The sequence below is a fragment of the Palaemon carinicauda genome, chromosome 26, assembly GCF_036898095.1.
Source record: "Palaemon carinicauda isolate YSFRI2023 chromosome 26, ASM3689809v2, whole genome shotgun sequence".
NCBI lineage: Eukaryota > Metazoa > Arthropoda > Malacostraca > Decapoda > Palaemonidae > Palaemon > Palaemon carinicauda.
The window spans coordinates 31,694,607-31,713,638 of NC_090750.1; the positions used below are offsets into that span (position 1 = coordinate 31,694,607).

A 19,032-nucleotide genomic window follows, 5' to 3' on the forward strand; every position below is an offset into this window, starting at 1 on the left:
GATTATACTAATTTTGGCAATTTCACAAGTTAAATTCTGTGTTTTTCATGTACACTGAATGCATTAGGGAGGGAGGTTGTACAAGAACTCATGAAAAAGAATGCCTCATCCACCAGCGATTTTTCCTGGGTGTCCCAGCTCCGATATTACTGGATCAACGAGTTAGTTGTCGTGGACATGATCATGACACGCTTACAATATGGCTATGAATATCTGGGTAATACTTCAAGACTGGTGATCACACCCCTCACTGACCGATGCTTCAGGTAAGTTAAAAGGATACTGAAGTTTATCTGAGAGCCATTTACAAGTCTTGATAAACTCCAACTAACTTTATAGATCAATGGTGCCTTATTCCAATTCTTCGTTCTACACATGACTTAATAAATAAAAACATAGTCAAGTAAGCAATACAGTGTTCAATATTTGGGTGATTTCCAAGAGGCATTTAGAATACATATCTTCATTTTCGTAACGGTGTTTGGTATTAATTTGGAGCAAAGAGATTTATTATTAAAATTTCTAGCAATTAAATAAATGATATAGAACAAAAAATTTTAATGTGTTTTTCTTGGATGGCCTAGAACTCTGATGGGGGCACTGAATTTACATCTTGGTGGTGCCCCAGAAGGCCCAGCAGGCACTGGAAAGACAGAGACCTGCAAAGACCTGGCCAAGGCAGTGGCTAAGCAGTGCATCATATTCAACTGTTCGGATGGATTAGACTACAAAGCCATGGGAAAATTCTTTAAAGTAAGTAGATGTGATATGGAAATTTAATGAAAGAGATGGAGGAGGCAGCTTTGGGGTGAGCTGTTTATGTTCTAATTATCCTTTTTTGTTAATAATTTTTCATGTTTTATCAGCAAAAATGTTCTTCTTTATTTATTACACAAAAACGCCAAATAGATTAACTCATATTATGTTTTACAGCAATTGTTAAACCGAAAATAACTTAATGATGTCAAATTAAGTTTATTTAAAAAGAAAAAAAAACATCAAAGGGGAATTATATAGTGCCTTTTAGGTTTAAAATATCAATTGTTGTTGATAGGCCCCATAGTGATTATAGGAATGTAATATCTGGTGTTCCTCAGGGTAGTGTTCTTGACCCATTAATTTCCTACTATGTATGCATGATATGTGGCTTGGCCTAGAAAACAAGTTCGTTGCATATGAATTCCATCTTCTGAAAGTATATCTATGGTTACTGAATCCCTTAATACATAAATAGCTAAAATTAGTGTATGGTGCAAATTATTTGACATGCAGTTGAATCCTAACAAAACTCAAAGTATGATTGTAAGTAGGTCGAGGACTGTGGCTCCTCAACATCCAGATCTTGCATTGATAATGCTTCTTTAAATGACAGATCTAGGTTTTAGAATATCTCCTCTAGTAAAGTGCTGTAGTCATTTTGTGTTAAGAGTGAACCGACCATGTTTTGAGGTTGATTTAAGGTTGTAGAATACAAAAAACTTGTCTGTCACCCTGAATATATAATAATTGTATCTTTACATTCAAATTTTAGATACAAAATGACCGTCATCTTTTACCCAAAGGTATGGCTAACATGCATGCAATTTCTTTTCACAAGACTGATAAGATTAAGTTCATGTCTTTGGGATATTTGGTATATTTCTTGCTTCATTTGTCGGTTGCTTTTAAAGTTCAGGAGTCTGATATATGAACACACACAAATATACATTCCGTGCTTACGGTTAAATGAGACATCGGAACTTACGTTTATACACTTTATTATAAGTCTTTTAACTCTTGTATGGAAGGGTACCCTCAGATAGGTTTCCTATCAATCTTGTGAAAGCTCGAGTGGTACTGATTCCTATTATGAATAAGGAAGGGATTGTTCCTCCCTCAATATACTGAATCTACTAAATTTGTGAAAGTCTCCACTGTGATGGAAAGATCCTATCATCCATACTTCTTAGAGACACGTTACTTATAAGAGAGTCTAATAATCTCACGGAGTATTATATACAAGCAATAGTGCTTTTAAAATGGTCAATGATCTCACTGCATAAAATCAAACTAATATATACATCTATATATTTTTCTGTTGGTGGATGGTTAGAGAGCAGCAAGCCTGGAAAAAATGCAAGAAACAAGAAAAGAAACAAGAGAGACCACTGAGAGATAAAGAGAACAGGCCGAAGGACATAGAAAAGGTGAATGAAATACAAACAGAAAGAGGATGAAAGACAATACCTACGAAGAAAGACAGAGTGCTTATGGAATGAATATGCAAGCAAAAGTGCAAGTACAAGAACTTGAACTGTGAAGCTTCAAGACAGAAAATGATAGTAGATTGATTAATTGAATTTGAGTTTTCTGGCATCCTGACATCGAATATCATTGAACCTGATATCCTTTATTATAAATAAAGAATAAAAGTAAATTGAATTTGAAACAATGAAACAGATGTCCATATAAAAGTTAAACTGTTTCAGAAGACCTGCTTCAGAAACAAATCTAAAAATATTGCAGGATGCCCAAATATCTTGGAAGGATGAAGCTGCCATTCTCATCTTGAGCCTCAAACAGATATCTATTTCTTAAGGTGCTAAAAGTGGGGCACTTGGTCAACAAAGGCCTCACTGTCACAGATACCAAACAGTCATCACAATATGGCTATTGTTGGCCAGTCATCAGAAACTCGTGTGTCAACCGAATGTGACCAATGCAAAGACGACAGAGTAGTCTCCCCCTTTTAGGACATCATGTTATACCTCCAAGGAGACATAACTTTGTTATTTCCCTCATCTTATTTCCATCTAAACTACCCCAGTGCTCTTGCTAGTTATTAAAAACACTCTTAATGCTTGGTAAAGAGATCATTTCAGAAGATGTGATAACTTCTTGGTAGCAAATCAGCTGTGGCATTCTTTGCCAGTAAATCAGCCTTCTCATTTCTAGACACCTACGTGTGCTGGAACCCAGCAAAATTGATCTGTTATATCTCTCAACCTAGTAATGAAGAGCCACTCTAAAATCTTTAAAACTAAAGGGTTACTGGAATTGAAAACTTCTAAAGCTTGTAGAACACTTCTTGCATCACTAGAAATGGCAAAATTTCCCTCCTCTTTTAACGCTATTTTTCACAAGTGGTTAATATACCATATTGTTTAGCAGTAAATATAGAAGATACTAGATGTGTACCTCTACAATTAAAAGCAATACCCAGAATCCAAAGCCATCATCATAATTTGAACCATCAGTATATATATAAGTAGATTTCCTATGTTCTTCAACATGTTCCATAAAAAGAGACCTAGCTTCTATTATTATTATTATCATTATTATCATTATTACTTGCTAAACTGCAACCCTAGTGGGAAAAGCGGGATATTATAAGCCCAGGGGCTCCAACAGGAAAAATAGCTCAGTGAGGAAAGGAAACAAAGAAAAATAGAATATTTTAAGAAGAGCAACAAGATTAAAATGAATATCTCCTGTATAAACTATAAAAACTCTAACAAACCTAGAGGAAGAGAAATAAAATAGAATAGTGTGCCCAAGTGTACCCTCAAGCAAGAGATTTCTAACCCAAAAGACAGTGGAAGACCATGGTACAGAGGCTATGGCACTACCTAAGATTAGAGAACAATGGTTTGATTTTGGAGTGTCCCTCGACTAGAAGAGCTGCTTACCATAGCTAAAGAGTCTCATCTACCCTTACAAAGAGAAAAGTAGCCACTGAACAATTACAGTGAAGTAAGAAGAATTGTTTGGTAATCTCAGTGTTGTCCGGTGTATGAGGACAGAGGAGAATGTGTAAAGAATAGGCCAGACTATTTGGTGTGTGTGTAGGCAAAGGGGAAATGAATCGTAACCAGAGAGAAGGATCCAAGGTAGTACTGTCTGACCAGTCAAAAGACCCCATAACTCTCTAGTGGTAGTATCTCAATGGGTGGCTAGTGATCTGGCCGAGCATGATCTTTTTTTTATACTGATAAGATACTTACCGAAGACATCTCTGGTAATTTCCATGAAGAGGCTGATGATATTTTCAATGGAAGCACATTACTTCTAACTATATCAAGACTGTTTAATAATTGTTTTACCCGAAAACCCTAAGGTTGAGGAGATTTTGGGTGCAACTCAAAACATCTATAATGCCTTACAAGGTTTGCGCTCTGATAGCCTAAAGAACCGGGAAATCTCTGTAGCTAATACCGAACAATAGAAGTCTTACAGTAAAGTTCTAAATGTAATTTTCTAGTGTTAACAAGACGGCCTGGGATAGGTGAAGTTCTAAAATATTCTGTAGCCAATCTGATACCACTATGGTGTATAGAATCTAGAATCTTCGATAGGCTTAGGGTGGCTGAGGAGTATATTTCATACCATAACTATTTTTTTGAAAAAATAAGGCTTTATAAACTTGAAAAAGTTTTTGCAGTCTACCTCATGATGCACAGGACAAAACTTTTAAAAGGTTCAAAGCCTTAAGACATTTTACTTTTAAGGCTTCTGAGTGAGGAACCCACGTCAGCCTGCAATCAAATATCAATCATAAAAATCTAGCTTCACTTACAAATGGGATCCATTGACCTTTGATGTACATATCAGGGCCTCGACAAGAAAACAACACTTTTGCCTGTCAAAAACTAAAATCCATTCATATCAGCCCAGTGAATAATTTTATCTATTGAGAGTTGCTAGACATTATATCTTAGCAATCCATGTTTACCAACGGCTATATAAGAAGATGAGCAACCTGGTGGAGTAACAAGAACTTTGGTTGTGGAGGAAATGCCTCCCTAAATTTCGATGGAGTCACTGGCAGCAGGGTGATGGATTGGATTTAAGGCGATAGGCAAGCTGTCTCTTCGGCTTCTATTCCTGATGCCTGGCAGATGATCTTACTGGGATTAGTATGTACTGGCAGGGGTCACTTGACTTCGATAGGCACTGCGCATCACAAGGAACTGTCTATCCTTTGATGAATCTAGCCAATGGATCCTCTATGGATTTAGTCAATCTATGGAAAGAGAAAATGACAGTATAGCCCCATCCCGGGTGTAGCAAGGTGCTAAGAGTCTCCCGGTTTATAAATACTAAAGAAAAACTGAAAATTGGGAATTGAATCAGATTAAGAAGTTACAGTAAGTGGAGAATGAATTTATGAAATATAGTTTGTATATCTTGGCCCTAAGTGAAACACGTTGTAAGAGGATCGATAAGGAAATCTTAGACCAAGGCAATATATATATATATATATATATATATATATATATATATATATATATATATATATATATATATATATCAGGAAGAACAGATGGAGTTAGAAGAGAAGGGGTAGGGATGATGATGTCACCAAGAGCAGAAAATATTTTCTTTGAATTAATGAAAATTACAAAGTAGAGCATGCTAAGTATTCCAATATTGATAGTGAGGTCAAAAGAAAAACCAGGAATGACTGGAGAGAATAATTAGACAGGAAAGCAGATGAGACTGACAAAGGTGTGAATTCAGGGTGTGGCTCTGGTGTAGGAATCGCTCGTAGAATTATTGATAAAATATCTACAGGGTAATGGTCCCAAACCTTTTGTAGACAGAGGGCTACATCTGTTATTATAAATACAGTGGAGGGTGCCCTCCCCCGAATATATATATATATATATATATATATATATATATATATATATATATATATATATATATATATATATATGAAGAGAGAGATTTTTTACCTTTCAAAAATTTAGTGCGAATTAAGGCTGACTGCATTCCTTCTGCTAACTTGGATATCTGGGGGGTGTAATTTGTAACTGCCACTCTCATGCAATCATTTAGGTAACTGTCAGTTATACGTGTGACCTGTACTAGGATTTTGAAATGTATATTGTTAAAAATCCCTATTCACATATGTATGTTGACCCGAAGCATGAACGTAGTTTCTGACAAACTTCCTACAGAAGTGGAAATTTCTCCAACACTACTAATGTCCAGAATCGTGGGGGATTTTCTTTGCTTCTCAGTTCTGTGTCACTTTGGGTCGTAATAATTTCAATCTCCAGGTCGGAGACTTTCAGACTGAAAAGCAATCCAAATTGAGATGCAATGTCGCTGACATCACTGTTACAAAACGGGTTTGATATGAATGTGGGTGCTGGCAGAACACTACTTCTTAAATTTCATCCAAAACTATTTTGAGCTGATTTATGTATCTGCGAACACCCCACTTCAATTTTTGCATGTTCAGTCTTTTTTGCAGCAAATGGAAGTGCTGTAAGACCCCTTTAGGGATGTGGGATATCCTTAGCTCAGCCTTTTTATGCAGGCATTTACTAAACTTATCATTTGTGGCCGAGTTTCCATTTGTCCTTGCAATTCTAGATTTAACTCATTGAGCTTAGATGTGATTCCATTTAAAAGTGAGACAGCTAGCCATTGTGGATCATCGAGTTCTTCATGTGAATCCCTTCTTTCTTATAAAAGATTTTTTTATTTCAGGAATAAGCTGTTAAATTTTTTGAAGAACTTTCCCTCTGCTTAGAAGGTCTTCAGGCTGAACATTCACTTCTTCCAGAAGTTCTCTAAAAAGCCTGTGCTGAAGAGGTCTAACATGAAAATAATTAATGATTTTCACAACTATCTTCATGACATGTTCATAGTTAATAACTTTTGAACAGCACTTTCTGATGTATGATACAATGAATAGCCTGATTGGTAACGTCTCTGCCTGGTGCTTGCCAGTCGGGGGTTCGAGTCCCGCTCAGACTCGTTAGTGCAATTAGTGTCTGCAGCCTTACCATCCTTGTGAGCTAAGGTTGGGGGGTTTGGGGGAGCCTTTAGGTCTATCTGTTGAGTCATCAGCAGCCACTGCCTGACCCTCCCTGGTCCTAGCTTGGGTGGAGAGGAGTCTTGGGCGCTGATCATATAATATATGGTCAGTCTCTAGGGCATTGTCCTGCTTGCTAGGGCAATGTCACTGTCCCTTGCCTCTGCCATTCATGAGCGACCTTTAAACCTTTAAACCTTCAATGAACTAAGGGAATGCAGGATAATTTTTTCACAGTGCCACAAAGCCACCATAACTCTTGAAAGTTTGATAAACATCTGCACCACGGGTTTTCCCCGTCAACGGTAAGAGCACTACAAAATCTTCTTTCACTATGGCATCAGAAAAAAAAACTATGCGAACAAATCCACTTACCTGGGCTGTGTACACATCTGTCGATTCATCAAATTGCAGGTTAAACCACGTTCATTTCTCAAGATCAGCTTTTATTTCATCAAACACATTTTCTGACATCATTTATATTCTACGTGTGATTGTGTTTCCTGATATAGTCATGGATTTTATAGCAGCTACAATTTCAGCTTTATTCCTAAAATTTTCAAACAAGGATTCATATGCTTCAAACCATCATTCTTTCATCGTTTCACCCTATTAAAGTTTTTTTTTTCATTTTTATAAGGACATGATCAACATTGAATGATGCAGCTGTGACGAGCCGAGAGAGGGTTGTGACTCAAAGGCAGGATGAAAGTAACTGAGTAAATTTTATTACAGAATGCTCGCTTATATATACATAAACCCCAGGCAAAAAGGGCATACAAAACATAACAGGCAATTTCATGTTCAACCGAAAAGCTCACCGGTCAACAGTTAACGGTGAGAAAAACAGACCTGTTATTTCAGGGTCTTATCAGTGCGAGGGGAAAGCGAAGATACAAGCATAATACATACAAAAAATGAAATGTCGTTACTATGTACGATCGTGTGACATGCGGTTGGTACATGGCTCCCTCCCTAAAAATGACATACTGTACATGTTAAATAGGGCGCCCTGATCTAGAGAGGCGAACTTTAGACGGGTCATCTGGCAGGAGATAAGCAGGTTTTAGACGATCAATGGAGACCCAGTCTTCTTTGCCACGAATGTTTAGAAGGAATGCTTTCGGACTGCGTCGGATCACAAGGAAAGGGCCTGTGTAAGGGGGCGTTAGCGGTGGCTTGCTAGTGACGTTGCGTAGCAAGACATGTCTTGCAGAGTGCAAGTCTGCCGGTATGTGATGCTTCGCTGAGGGCTTGTAAGTCTGGCGACATGGAGTAAATTTTCCCACGACGTGACGTATGCGCTGGAGATCGTCGGAGGAGGATGTAGGAGGAAAAAATTCGGCAGGGACGACCAACGGGTCGCCATACACCATTTCAGCTGCCGAGACGTCGAGGGCATCTTTAGGAGTGGTCCTTAGTCCCAGGAGGACCCAGGGAAGCTGAGTAAACCAGTTGGAATCCTTGCAGCGGGACATCAAAGCTGCTTTGATGAAAACGTTCAACCATTCCATTGGTAGCGGAGTTGTAGGCAGTTGTCTGATGTAGGGTGATGCCCAGGAGATTCGCTAATGATGTCCACAATTGAGAGGTGAAAGTGGTACCCCTGTCAGAAGTAATATGCTCAGGGATACCAAATCTTGCAATCCATCCTGAGAGTAAGGCAGATGTACATGAGGTGGACGTTGCAGTTTCCATGGGAATGGCTTCAGGCCAACGAGTGGAGCGGTCGATGACGGTAAACAGGTAACGATTAGAAAAACAGACATGTTATTTCAGGTTCTTATCAGTGCGAGGGGAGAACGAAGATACAAGCATAATACATAAAAAAAATGAAATGTTGTTACTATGTACGATCGTGTGACACACGGGTGGTACACAACTGTTGATGCTTAAGCTTTGGCAAATGTTTTCCAGGTTTTTGTTGAGCTTGCAACTCAGATTTCAGCTTAATTTTCTCCCTTCTTACATCAATATGTGAGTGATATGTAGTATCATATTTTTTTTTGTGAAGTGCAAAAAAATGTCTCTCTACATTGGTTTTCTCGGATACTGGAACAGTAGCATGGCAAATCAAGCACACACACTTCTCTCCCAAATTGGCAAAAACAAGCTTCTTCCCTTTTTCCATGAAAGCCATTACTGTTCTCTTTGGTATTAATGAAATCAACATCGATAACACAAGTGCCGTATGCAATGGTTTAGCAACACTGTGCAGTACTCTGTGACGCGTAAAACACAAACACAAATTCTCTCTCTCTCTCCCCCCCCCCTCTCTCTCTCTCTCTCTCTCTCTCTCTCTCTCTCTCTCTAATCGTATGTGCAATAAGCAATAATTTTACTGGATTGATATTACATATTTTCTTAATTGTTATTGACTGAACTGATATATATATATATATATATATATATATATATATATATATATATATATATATATATATATATATATACTTTATATATATATATATATTTATATATATATATGTATATATAAATGTTAAAATGGAGAATGTTTCACAGCTTTCTGGTTGACACTTAAGGGCACCATAATATAGTCCTGCAGGGGCCGTGGTGCCCGCGAGCTACAGGTTGGGGACCACTGCTACAGGGGCAAAGAAGAAGAAGAAGCATATACTCATAAAAAAGAGATGGACCTGTTTTATAGGATTGGAATTTAATGAAAGATTGAAGAAAGCAAATCAGACAATGGTTAGGTTAAGTAAAATTTGGAAATCAAATCACATGATATAAATATCACGCTATATATCAGTTTAGTGAGATCTTTGTTACAGTATGGATATGAGTAGTGGTTTGACAATGAAACAATATCCAACAGACTTTGTAGATTTGAGAACAAAGCCCTCAGAAGAATATTGGGAATTGAATGGCAGGATAGGATTAGAAATGAAATTATAAGAGTGATTACTCAAGTGCCGTGTGTGGATGAGATCAGGGTGAGGGGTAGATGGAGATGCTTTGGGCATGCTCTTTGTATTCCCCAAGAAATATTAGTTCAAGAAACTTTTAACTGGGCTTTTAAAGGTACTAGAAGAGTTAGAAGACCAAGGCCTATATGGCTAAGGACTATGAAGTGTGAAGTAAGAGATGATGAATGGAGAAGTATTGATTTACAAGCTCAAAATAGAGACAACTGTCGAAATCTAACCGAGGCCTTTTGTGTAAATAGGTGTAGGAGGAAATAATGATAACAATGATGATGAGAGTTGTAATTTCTGTCAACTATTGCCATTCTAGCTCCAACAAATGGTATGGAAAGATCAACTACAAAGAGTGTTGAGAGAATATCTTGTGGAATGATAGAGCATATCCCATTATTATTATTATTGTTACTAGCCAAATTACACCCCTAGTGGGAAAAGAACGATGTTATAAGCCCAAGGGCTCCAACAGGAAAAATTAGCCCAGTGAGGAAAGGAAATAAGGAAATAAATAAACGATATGAGAAAAAATTAACAATGAGATATATTAAAAACAGTAACAACATCACAACAGATATGTCATATATAAACTATAAAAAGACTTATGTCAGCCTGTTCAACATAAAAACATTTGCTCCAAGTTTGAACTTTTGAAGTTCTAATGACTCAACATGCATAATGAACTAATTGAACTAATTGAACGACGGTGCCAAAGATTAATATCTAGATCAGGAATAAGAAATTTGATAGACCGTATGTTCCTGTCCAACAAATTAAGATGAGAGTCAGTAGTTGAAGACCAGACAGGAGAGCAATATTCGAAACAAGGTAAAATGAAAGAAATAAAACACTTCTTCAGAATAGATTGATCACCGAAAATCTGAAAAGACTTTCTTAATAATCCAGTTTTTAGTGCAATTGAAGAAGACACAGATATAATGTCTCTCAAAAGTAAATTTGCGGTCAAGAATCACACCTAAAACTTTAAAAGAGTCATACAAAGTTAAAGAAACATTATCAATGCTGAGATCTGGATGTCGAGGAGCCACTGTCATTAACTTACTTACAATCATACTTTGCTTTTTGTTAGGATTCAACTTCATACCCCATAATTTGCACCATGTACTAATTTTATCTAGATCTCTATTATGGGATTCAGCAATCCCAAAATCTACATTCAGGAGATGAAATTGATGCAAAGAGAGTAGCATCATCTGCATATGCAACAAGCTTGTTTTCTAGGCCATACCACATGTCATGTGTGTATAATATGAAAAGTAATGGGCCAAGAACACTATCCTGTGGAACACCAAATATCACATTCCTATACTCACTATGGTGCCCATCAACAACAACTCTTTGTGATCTATTACTTAAAAATTCAATAATAATGCTAAGAAACGACCCACTTACACCCAACTGTTTGAGTTTGAAAACAAGGGCCTCATGATTAACTTGGTCAAAGGAAGCACTAAAATCAAGGCCAATCATTTGAACTTCTTAACCACAATCAAGAGATTTCTGTACAGCATTGTAAATTGTGAGAAGGGCATCACATGCTCCAAAGCCTGTACGAAAACTAAATTGCAAACTAGGGAACAGATGATTACGTTCAGCAAATTTATTAAGACGTTTTGCCAGAAGACGTAAAAAAACTTTAGATAATATGGATTTATGGAAATTTGGCGGTAGTCAGTTGGATTTGAGCTCCCACAAACACATTTACACAGTGGAGTAACATTACCAATTCTCCAAGTGCTGAAGGATCCTCTTCTTGCTAACTTGCGCAAAATGACATAACTTTGGAGCTAAGAAGTCTGCAGTCTTTATAAAAAACAAAGGTAAATTATCATTTGTGTCTACACCTCCATAAGCATCAAGGTCCATCAACGTAGCTTTTCCTTCACGAGATCGAAAAGCTAGACTAGTTAGTTTAGCCTCAGGTAAACAGAAATAAGGAAGTTCGAGTTCTCATTACTCTGTTTACTGTCAAACGCATCAGCCAATAGGGTTGCCTTTTCCTTTGAACAGTGAGTGACTGAGCCATCTGGTTTAAGTAAAGGAGGAATTGTTACATCTACACCAAAGAGTACAGATATAAGGGTAGTCCACCACTTATGTTCCTACGTTATACCAGAAAGGGTTTCTGTTATGGTTAGATTATATTCCTTTTCAATTGAAGCATAAACTCTCTGAACAAAAGCTCTAAGCTGAGTATAGTTATTCCAGGTCAAATCTGATCTGTTATGCTTGCAAAGATGATAGGCCTCCTGCTTCTCCAAATAAGCACGTCTACAATCATCATTGAATCACTGTTTGTCCTTCACTCGGTACCTTAGGACACGAGAAGGGATACGCCTATCAATTATGTAGACTAAATTCTCATTCAAAGGGACAACAGGATCAACACTTCTATACAATTGTGACTAATTCAAGCCCAAAAGATCATGAAAAATCCCATTCCAGTCTGCTTGAGATTTCATATAAATCTTACATGAGTATGATACATCAGGGACACGCTGCTTAGTCTTCACTACTAATAAAATCAAGGCATGATCAGATGTCTCAACTGGAGAACCAACCTTACATGTTATAAGGCCAAGGGAGTCAGTGTATACGAGGTCAAAGCAGTTACCTGACCTGTGGGTAGCTTCATTTATGATTTGCTCACACCCTGATTCAAAGGCAAAGTCTAAAGCTCTTAAGACATGGCGATCGGTAGGAGAAACAGAACTTCACCACTCCCTATGGTGAGCATTGAAATCACCAACAAAGACAAAAGAGGCCTTTTTATCATCTTGTATCTTAGCCCTAATGGTAAGAAGACAATTGAAGATAGAATCATCCATAACTGGATTCCAGTGGATCGAACACAAATAGAAGTTATTATGCCTGCCACAAATTTTTATTACTTGAATTTCTTGGCATCCGCATTCATAACAGGATTTATGAGGAGCAGGGTATTCAGTCCCAATATACGCTGCCATTCCCCTTACCCTAGGGATGGTATCACTTTTCAACATTATTGGCTTCTTAAAACCAGTTATAAGTAGCTCAGATGAGTGCCTCATATTAGAAACCAAAGTTTCTCATCACAAAAGAATATCATACTGTCTGGACACAACTGCAAGGTCTCGAATATTTGCATAAAGACCACGAATATTGCAATACAGTAGACGAAATTGATGAAATCTAGGATGTACTGGTCCAGGATTTTGTTCAATGTCTCCAGACAGCATGAGAATTAATAGAAATAAAAAAGAATGTTTGGAAGATTGAAAGACGTGCACGTGTTTAGGGGTATGGCTAACGGTATGTCTGATCATTTTTTGGTGGAAGGAAAATTAGTTGTAGCAAAAGAGTGGGGGAATAGAGTAGGTGGATGTAAAAGGGAGCTAGTGAGGGTTGAAGAGCTAATAAAACCGGGGGTAAAAAGTAAATATCAGGAAAGGTTGAAAATGGCATATGACGAGGTGAGAGTAAGAGAAACTGGTAATTTAGAGGAGGAGTGGAAGTTAGCAAAAGAGAATTTTGTTGGGATTGCAAGTGATGTATGTGGCAAGAAGGTTGTTGGAGGCAGCATGAGGAAGGGCAGTGAATGGTGGAATGAAGGAGTGAAGGTAAAAGTGGAAGAGAAAAAGAGGGCTTTTGAAGAATGGCTGCAGAGTAATAGTATAGAGAAGTATGAAAAATATAGAGAGCAAAAGGTGGAAGTAAAGCGCAAGGTACGTGAGGCAAAGAGGGCAGCTGACCTGAGGTGGGGTCAGGGACTGGGTCAGTCATATGAAGAGAATAAGAATAAGTTTTGGAAAGAAGTGAAGAGAGTAAGGAAGGCCGGCGCAAGAATTGAAGAGACAGTGAAAGATGGAAATGGAAGGTTGTTAAAAGGAGAGGAGGCAAGGAAAAGGTGGGCGGAATATTTTGAAAGTTTTCTGAATGTTGAGGATGATAGGGAGGCAGATATAATTGCGGTTCCAGGTGTTGAGGTGCCAGTGATGGGAGATGAGAATGAGAGAGAGATTACAATAGAGGAAGTGAGGAGAGCACTAGATGAAACGAGAGTAGGAAAAGCATCGGGTATGGATGGTGTGAAAGCTGAGATGTTGAAGGAAGGGGGTGTGACTGTACTTGAATGGTTGGTGAGATTGTTTAATGTGTGTTTTGTGTTGTCAATGGTACCAGTAGATTGGGTCTGTGCATGTATTGTACCACTATATAAGGGTAAGGGAGATGTGCATGAGTGTTGTAATTCAAGAGGTATTAGTTTGTTGAGTGTAGTTGGAAAAGTGTATGGTAGAATACTGATTAATAGGATTAAGGATAAAACAGAGAATGCAATCTTGGAAGTACAGGGTGGTTTTAGAAGAGGTAGGGGTTGTATGAATCAGATTTTTACAGTTAGGCAGATATGCGAGAAATATTTAGCAAAAGGTAAGGAGGTGTATGTTGCGTTTATGGATCTGGAGAAAGCATATGATAGAGTTGATAGGGAAGCAATGTGGAATGTGATGAGGTTATATGGAGTTGGTGGAAGGTTGTTGCAAGCAGTGAAAAGTTTCTACACAGGTAGTAAAGCATGTGTTAGAATAGGAAATGAGGTGAGCGATTGGTTTCCGGTGAGAGTGGGGCTGAGACAGGGATGTGTGATGTCGCCGTGGTTGTTTAACTTGTATGTTGATGGAGTGGTGAGAGAGGTGAATGCTAGAGTGCTTGGACGAGGATTAAAACTGGTAGGCGAGAATGATCATGAATGGGAGGTAAATCAGTTGTTGTTTGCGGATGATACTGTACTGGTAGCAGACACAGAAGAGAAGCTTGACCGACTAGTGACAGAATTTGGAAGGGTGTGTGAGAGAAGGAAGTTGAGAGTTAATGTGGGTAAGAGTAAGGTTATGAGATGTACGAGAAGGGAAGGTGGTGCAAGGTTGAATGTCATGTTGAATGGAGAGTTACTTGAGGAGGTGGATCAGTTTAAGTACTTGGGGTCTGTTGTTGCAGCAAATGGTGGAGTGGAAGCAGATGTACGTCAGAGAGTGAATGAAGGTTGCAAAGTGTTGGGGGCAGTTAAGGGAGTAGTAAAAAATAGAGGATTGGGCATGAATGTAAAGAGAGTTCTATATGAGAAAGTGATTGTACCAACTGTGATGTATGGATCGGAGTTGTGGGGAATGAAAGTGATGGAGAGACAGAAATTGAATGTGTTTGAGATGAAGTGTCTGAGGAGTATGGCTGGTGTATCTCGAGTAGATAGGGTTAGGAACGAAGTGGTGAGTGTGAGAACGGGTGTAAGAAATGAGTTAGCGGCTAGAGTGGATATGAATGTGTTGAGGTGGTTTGGCCATGTTGAGAGAATGGAAAATGGCTGTCTGCTAAAGAAGGTGATGAATGCAAGAGTTGATGGGAGAAGTACAAGAGGAAGGCCAAGGTTTGGGTGGATGGATGGTGTGAAGAAAGCTCTGGGTGATAGGAGGATAGATGTGAGAGAGGCAAGAGAGCGTGCTAGAAATAGGAATGAATGGCGAGCGATTGTGACGCAGTTCCGGTAGGCCCTGCTGCTTCCTCCGGTGCCTTAGATGACCGCGGAGGTAGCAGCAGTAGGGGACTCAGCAGTATGAAGCTTCATCTGTGGTGGAAATGTGGGAGGTTGGGCTGTGGCACCCTAGCAGTACCAGCTGAACTCGGCTGAGTCCCTGGTTAGGCTGGAGGAACGTAGAGAGTAGAGGTCCCCTTTTTGTTTTGTTTCTTGTTGTTGTCGGCTACCCCCCAAAATTGGGGGAAGTGCCTTTGGTATATGGATGGATGGAAAAAAGAGACATCCTACTTAAATACTAAATTAATGAGAATGATAACAAAAGCAATATGTAAAGAAATATAAATAAAGTGATTGATCAAACTCATAGAGTACAGCAAAAAAGTCGGAAAAACTGGTCAACATGGAGGAGCCGATACAGCATGCAAGGCTAAATACCCTCCAGGATAGCCACTTCAACTAAATGGAGGACAGTAAGGATGGTTTTGAGAAGAAAAAGATTTAGATAAGGAAAAGACAACATCTTGATAAGCCACCAGGCATTCATGGGCGCTCTATCAAGCCTGCCCAACACGCCATTTAAAAAAAAAAAACAAGAGGAATAAAAAAAATACGATAGAATAGTGTTCCCGTTTTATCCTCAAGCAAGAGAACTTTAACCCAAGACAGTGGAAGACCATGGTTAAGAGGCTATGTCACTACCCAGGACCAGAGAACAATGGTTTGATTTTGGAGTGTCCTTCTCCTAGAAGAGCTACTTACCATAGCTAAAGAGTCTCTTTTATCCGTACCAAGAGGAAAGTACCCACTGAACAATTACAGTACAGTAATCAGCCGCTTGAGCGAAGAAGTGTTTGGTAATTTCAGTGTTGTCAGGTGTATGAGGAAAGACAAGAATGTGTAAAGAATAGACCAGACTATTCGGTGTATGTGTAGGCAAAGGAAAAATGAGCCATAACCAGAGAGAGGGATCCAATGCATTACTATCTGGCAAGTCAAAGGATCCAATAACTCTCTAGTGGTAGTATCTCAACGGGAAGCTGGTGCCCTGGCCAACCTACTACCTACAACCTACTACCTGTTTACATTAATGGCTAATGGCACACTGGGGAACTCCTTCTTTCTGACATTCCCTCGTTTATGTATTATATGGAAGATATAGATGTCAAATTATGACTTTGATTGGATCATAATTAGCCTTTGACTTGATGGTCCTGTGATGAAAGGAATCCAGGTGAGTTGCCGTTCTGCTCCTGTTCACATTAGATCCCACCTTAGTTACTTCTCGGGGTAAAATAAACTAAAACACTTTATTCATAATATTATAAAACAGAGATTTAGCCGTCTATTAAACCTCAAAACCTTGCCTGCCTTACATATGGCAATCATATGTTTGCATACGGAAACAAGCCTGGCGAGATTTGAATGCATTCTTTAAGAGATTAAAGTCACGCTGTGCCAACTACTGAATAAAAAACGAATAGGAAAAGTACAAGTTGGCCTTCCTAGACATTTTGATCATAAGATAACGGACTAATCATTCCTTTAACGTATATAACAAAGCGATCTCTGGTCATTTTTACACCAGCCTCCATAACTATCATTTCGTTTCACTAACGGTCATTGTGGGCTGTGATCTATTTTTAGAGGACTTAAGATATTCTCACATGGGTACCTAGGAAAATAATCTGACCATGTTACTTTATCAGGATTCTGGAAAGACCATTAATAAGGCAAACAAAATATAACATCGAGGTATTTCCATAAACAACAATAAAAATGTTTAAAAAGCAATATAAGACTCCATTTACCATTATGTTGAAATCATGAGAAAATCAACTGTACACCTCAAAACCAAGTCTTTTCTAATTGGTTAATGTACAGAAATCACTGATATCAGTGTTTATAGAATAATACGCAATAACTAATAAAATCGATATCGTGATTCATCTCACCAGCCATAACGGAAAATAAGCAAGATATAGCTTGGAAAGCATTAATTGAAGTGAAATTCACGTGATTATGCCTATACAATAAAATATGAATAAGGAACCTGCAACCCTTAATCAACATTGAGGCTATGAATCTGTGAGGTGTGCAATGGGAATTTCATGTCATGGAAGATGAATTTTTTCAGCCCATGGTGAAGCAAGTCTTTCAGCAAATTCACTTACACAATATTACACCTGTGTTTTCAATAAGAATACCCAACCTCTGTCCACAATCACCAGTAAGGAGTGAAGCACTTCAGATCTATATATATGTGTTTTTTTATCTTTATTTTGATGTCGGCCTTTTATCTATCAATTTCACAAAAGTGTGCTTAGCATAGAAAACTTTCGTGTATTTAGTATATTCAAAGTAATTATATTCTTTTATCTTCAATGGTGACACGAGTCTCACTTCTCTGCAGGGCTTAGCTCAAAGTGGTGCCTGGGCCTGCTTTGATGAATTCAACCGCATTGAGTTGGAAGTTCTGTCAGTGGTAGGTCAACAGATTCAAACGATCCAGACTGCAGTGAGCCGAAGAGCAAAACGGTTCATCTTTGAAGGAGTTGATCTTGCACTTAATCCAAGCTGCAATATTTTCATCACTATGAATCCCGGGTGAGTTGTTACATGGGTACCTTGTTCTGGAAAAATTTCTATTTATAAGACCCTTAGGTGTCAGGTGGTCTTTTAACTAATAACATTTTAGTCCTGTTTCTCATATCAGTCGTCGGTAAGTTAATCTGAAGGTTACTGGTAGTTGAGATTAGTTGCTTATTTGTATATAATTATTTATCTGCAGAGGGAAACAGTATCAATAATGTAGTGATGATATTCAGAAATATTTTTCATTGTTCACAGCGTCATCTGGAATTACACTTACTGCACTGCAAAATGTCCCAATCCCTGAAATGACAGGAAAAGGGTTCTTATTTACTTGTGCATCTGTTATCATAAAATTTCTTGCATTTTGGGTTTATACAGTTCAGTAAGTTTGCTTATTTTAGGATATTTTTTCTTAAGGTATTTGGAATTTTAATCACAAATTTCAAGCAAGTACTGTAGAGGAAGTATGGCTGGTATAAAATGTCAACAGATAACTCATTTCATTGAATTCTATCCTTCTAGTAGGAATATACCTCTTTATCTGGTACACTTACTGAAGTCATAGAAATTTTTCTTCTTATCTGTCATATTTATCTAAAGTTTGTGAAAATAATGATGTCTGTAATGAGACAAGCAGAGCATTTTCCGATAATAGTAAGCATACAACTCTTAAAAGTCAGTGATCAGTAGTGGAGAAGCTTGTTACAGTACTTTGATATTCTTGACATATGATCAGATTCATTACTGAGATTTGCTCATTCAGTCTCTGAGTAAAACAGTATTTACAAAGGGTAAACACATTTTAAAAATGTATGTGCTGGACAAATACAACATAAAGATATATATATATATATATATATATATATATATATATATATATATATATATATATATATATATATGTATATATATAATTGAAACTGATATATTTTACACTAGTTTGAATTTTAATAGCACTAACTACTCTTGAAGCTTATACTAACCTAGTGCTGTATGTCTTTCTAGCATCTATGTGAACTTATTGCAGTCTGAGCAAAGATTTTATTTCTTTTTTAACTACAAGAATTCCTTTTATGTAGCCTCTAGCCTTCATCCGTATATCTGTTGTATTTTTAATGTTGTTTGTATCGTATTATGATAAACTCTCTCTCTCTCTC

The 19,032-nt window shown here is 37.8% G+C and overlaps 1 protein-coding gene across 1 annotated transcript in view; it reads left to right on the forward strand.

The window, feature by feature from the left end:
* The window catches only part of LOC137619874 (dynein axonemal heavy chain 3-like), a 328,675-nt gene that overhangs the window by 190,180 nt on the left and 119,463 nt on the right, over window positions 1–19,032 (forward strand). Inside the window, exons 28-30 of the mRNA XM_068350164.1 lie at window positions 68–266; window positions 585–753; window positions 17,694–17,887. Of these exons, the coding sequence (XP_068206265.1) occupies window positions 68–266; window positions 585–753; window positions 17,694–17,887 (562 nt within the window). The remainder of the gene's footprint in view (window positions 1–67; window positions 267–584; window positions 754–17,693; window positions 17,888–19,032) is intronic.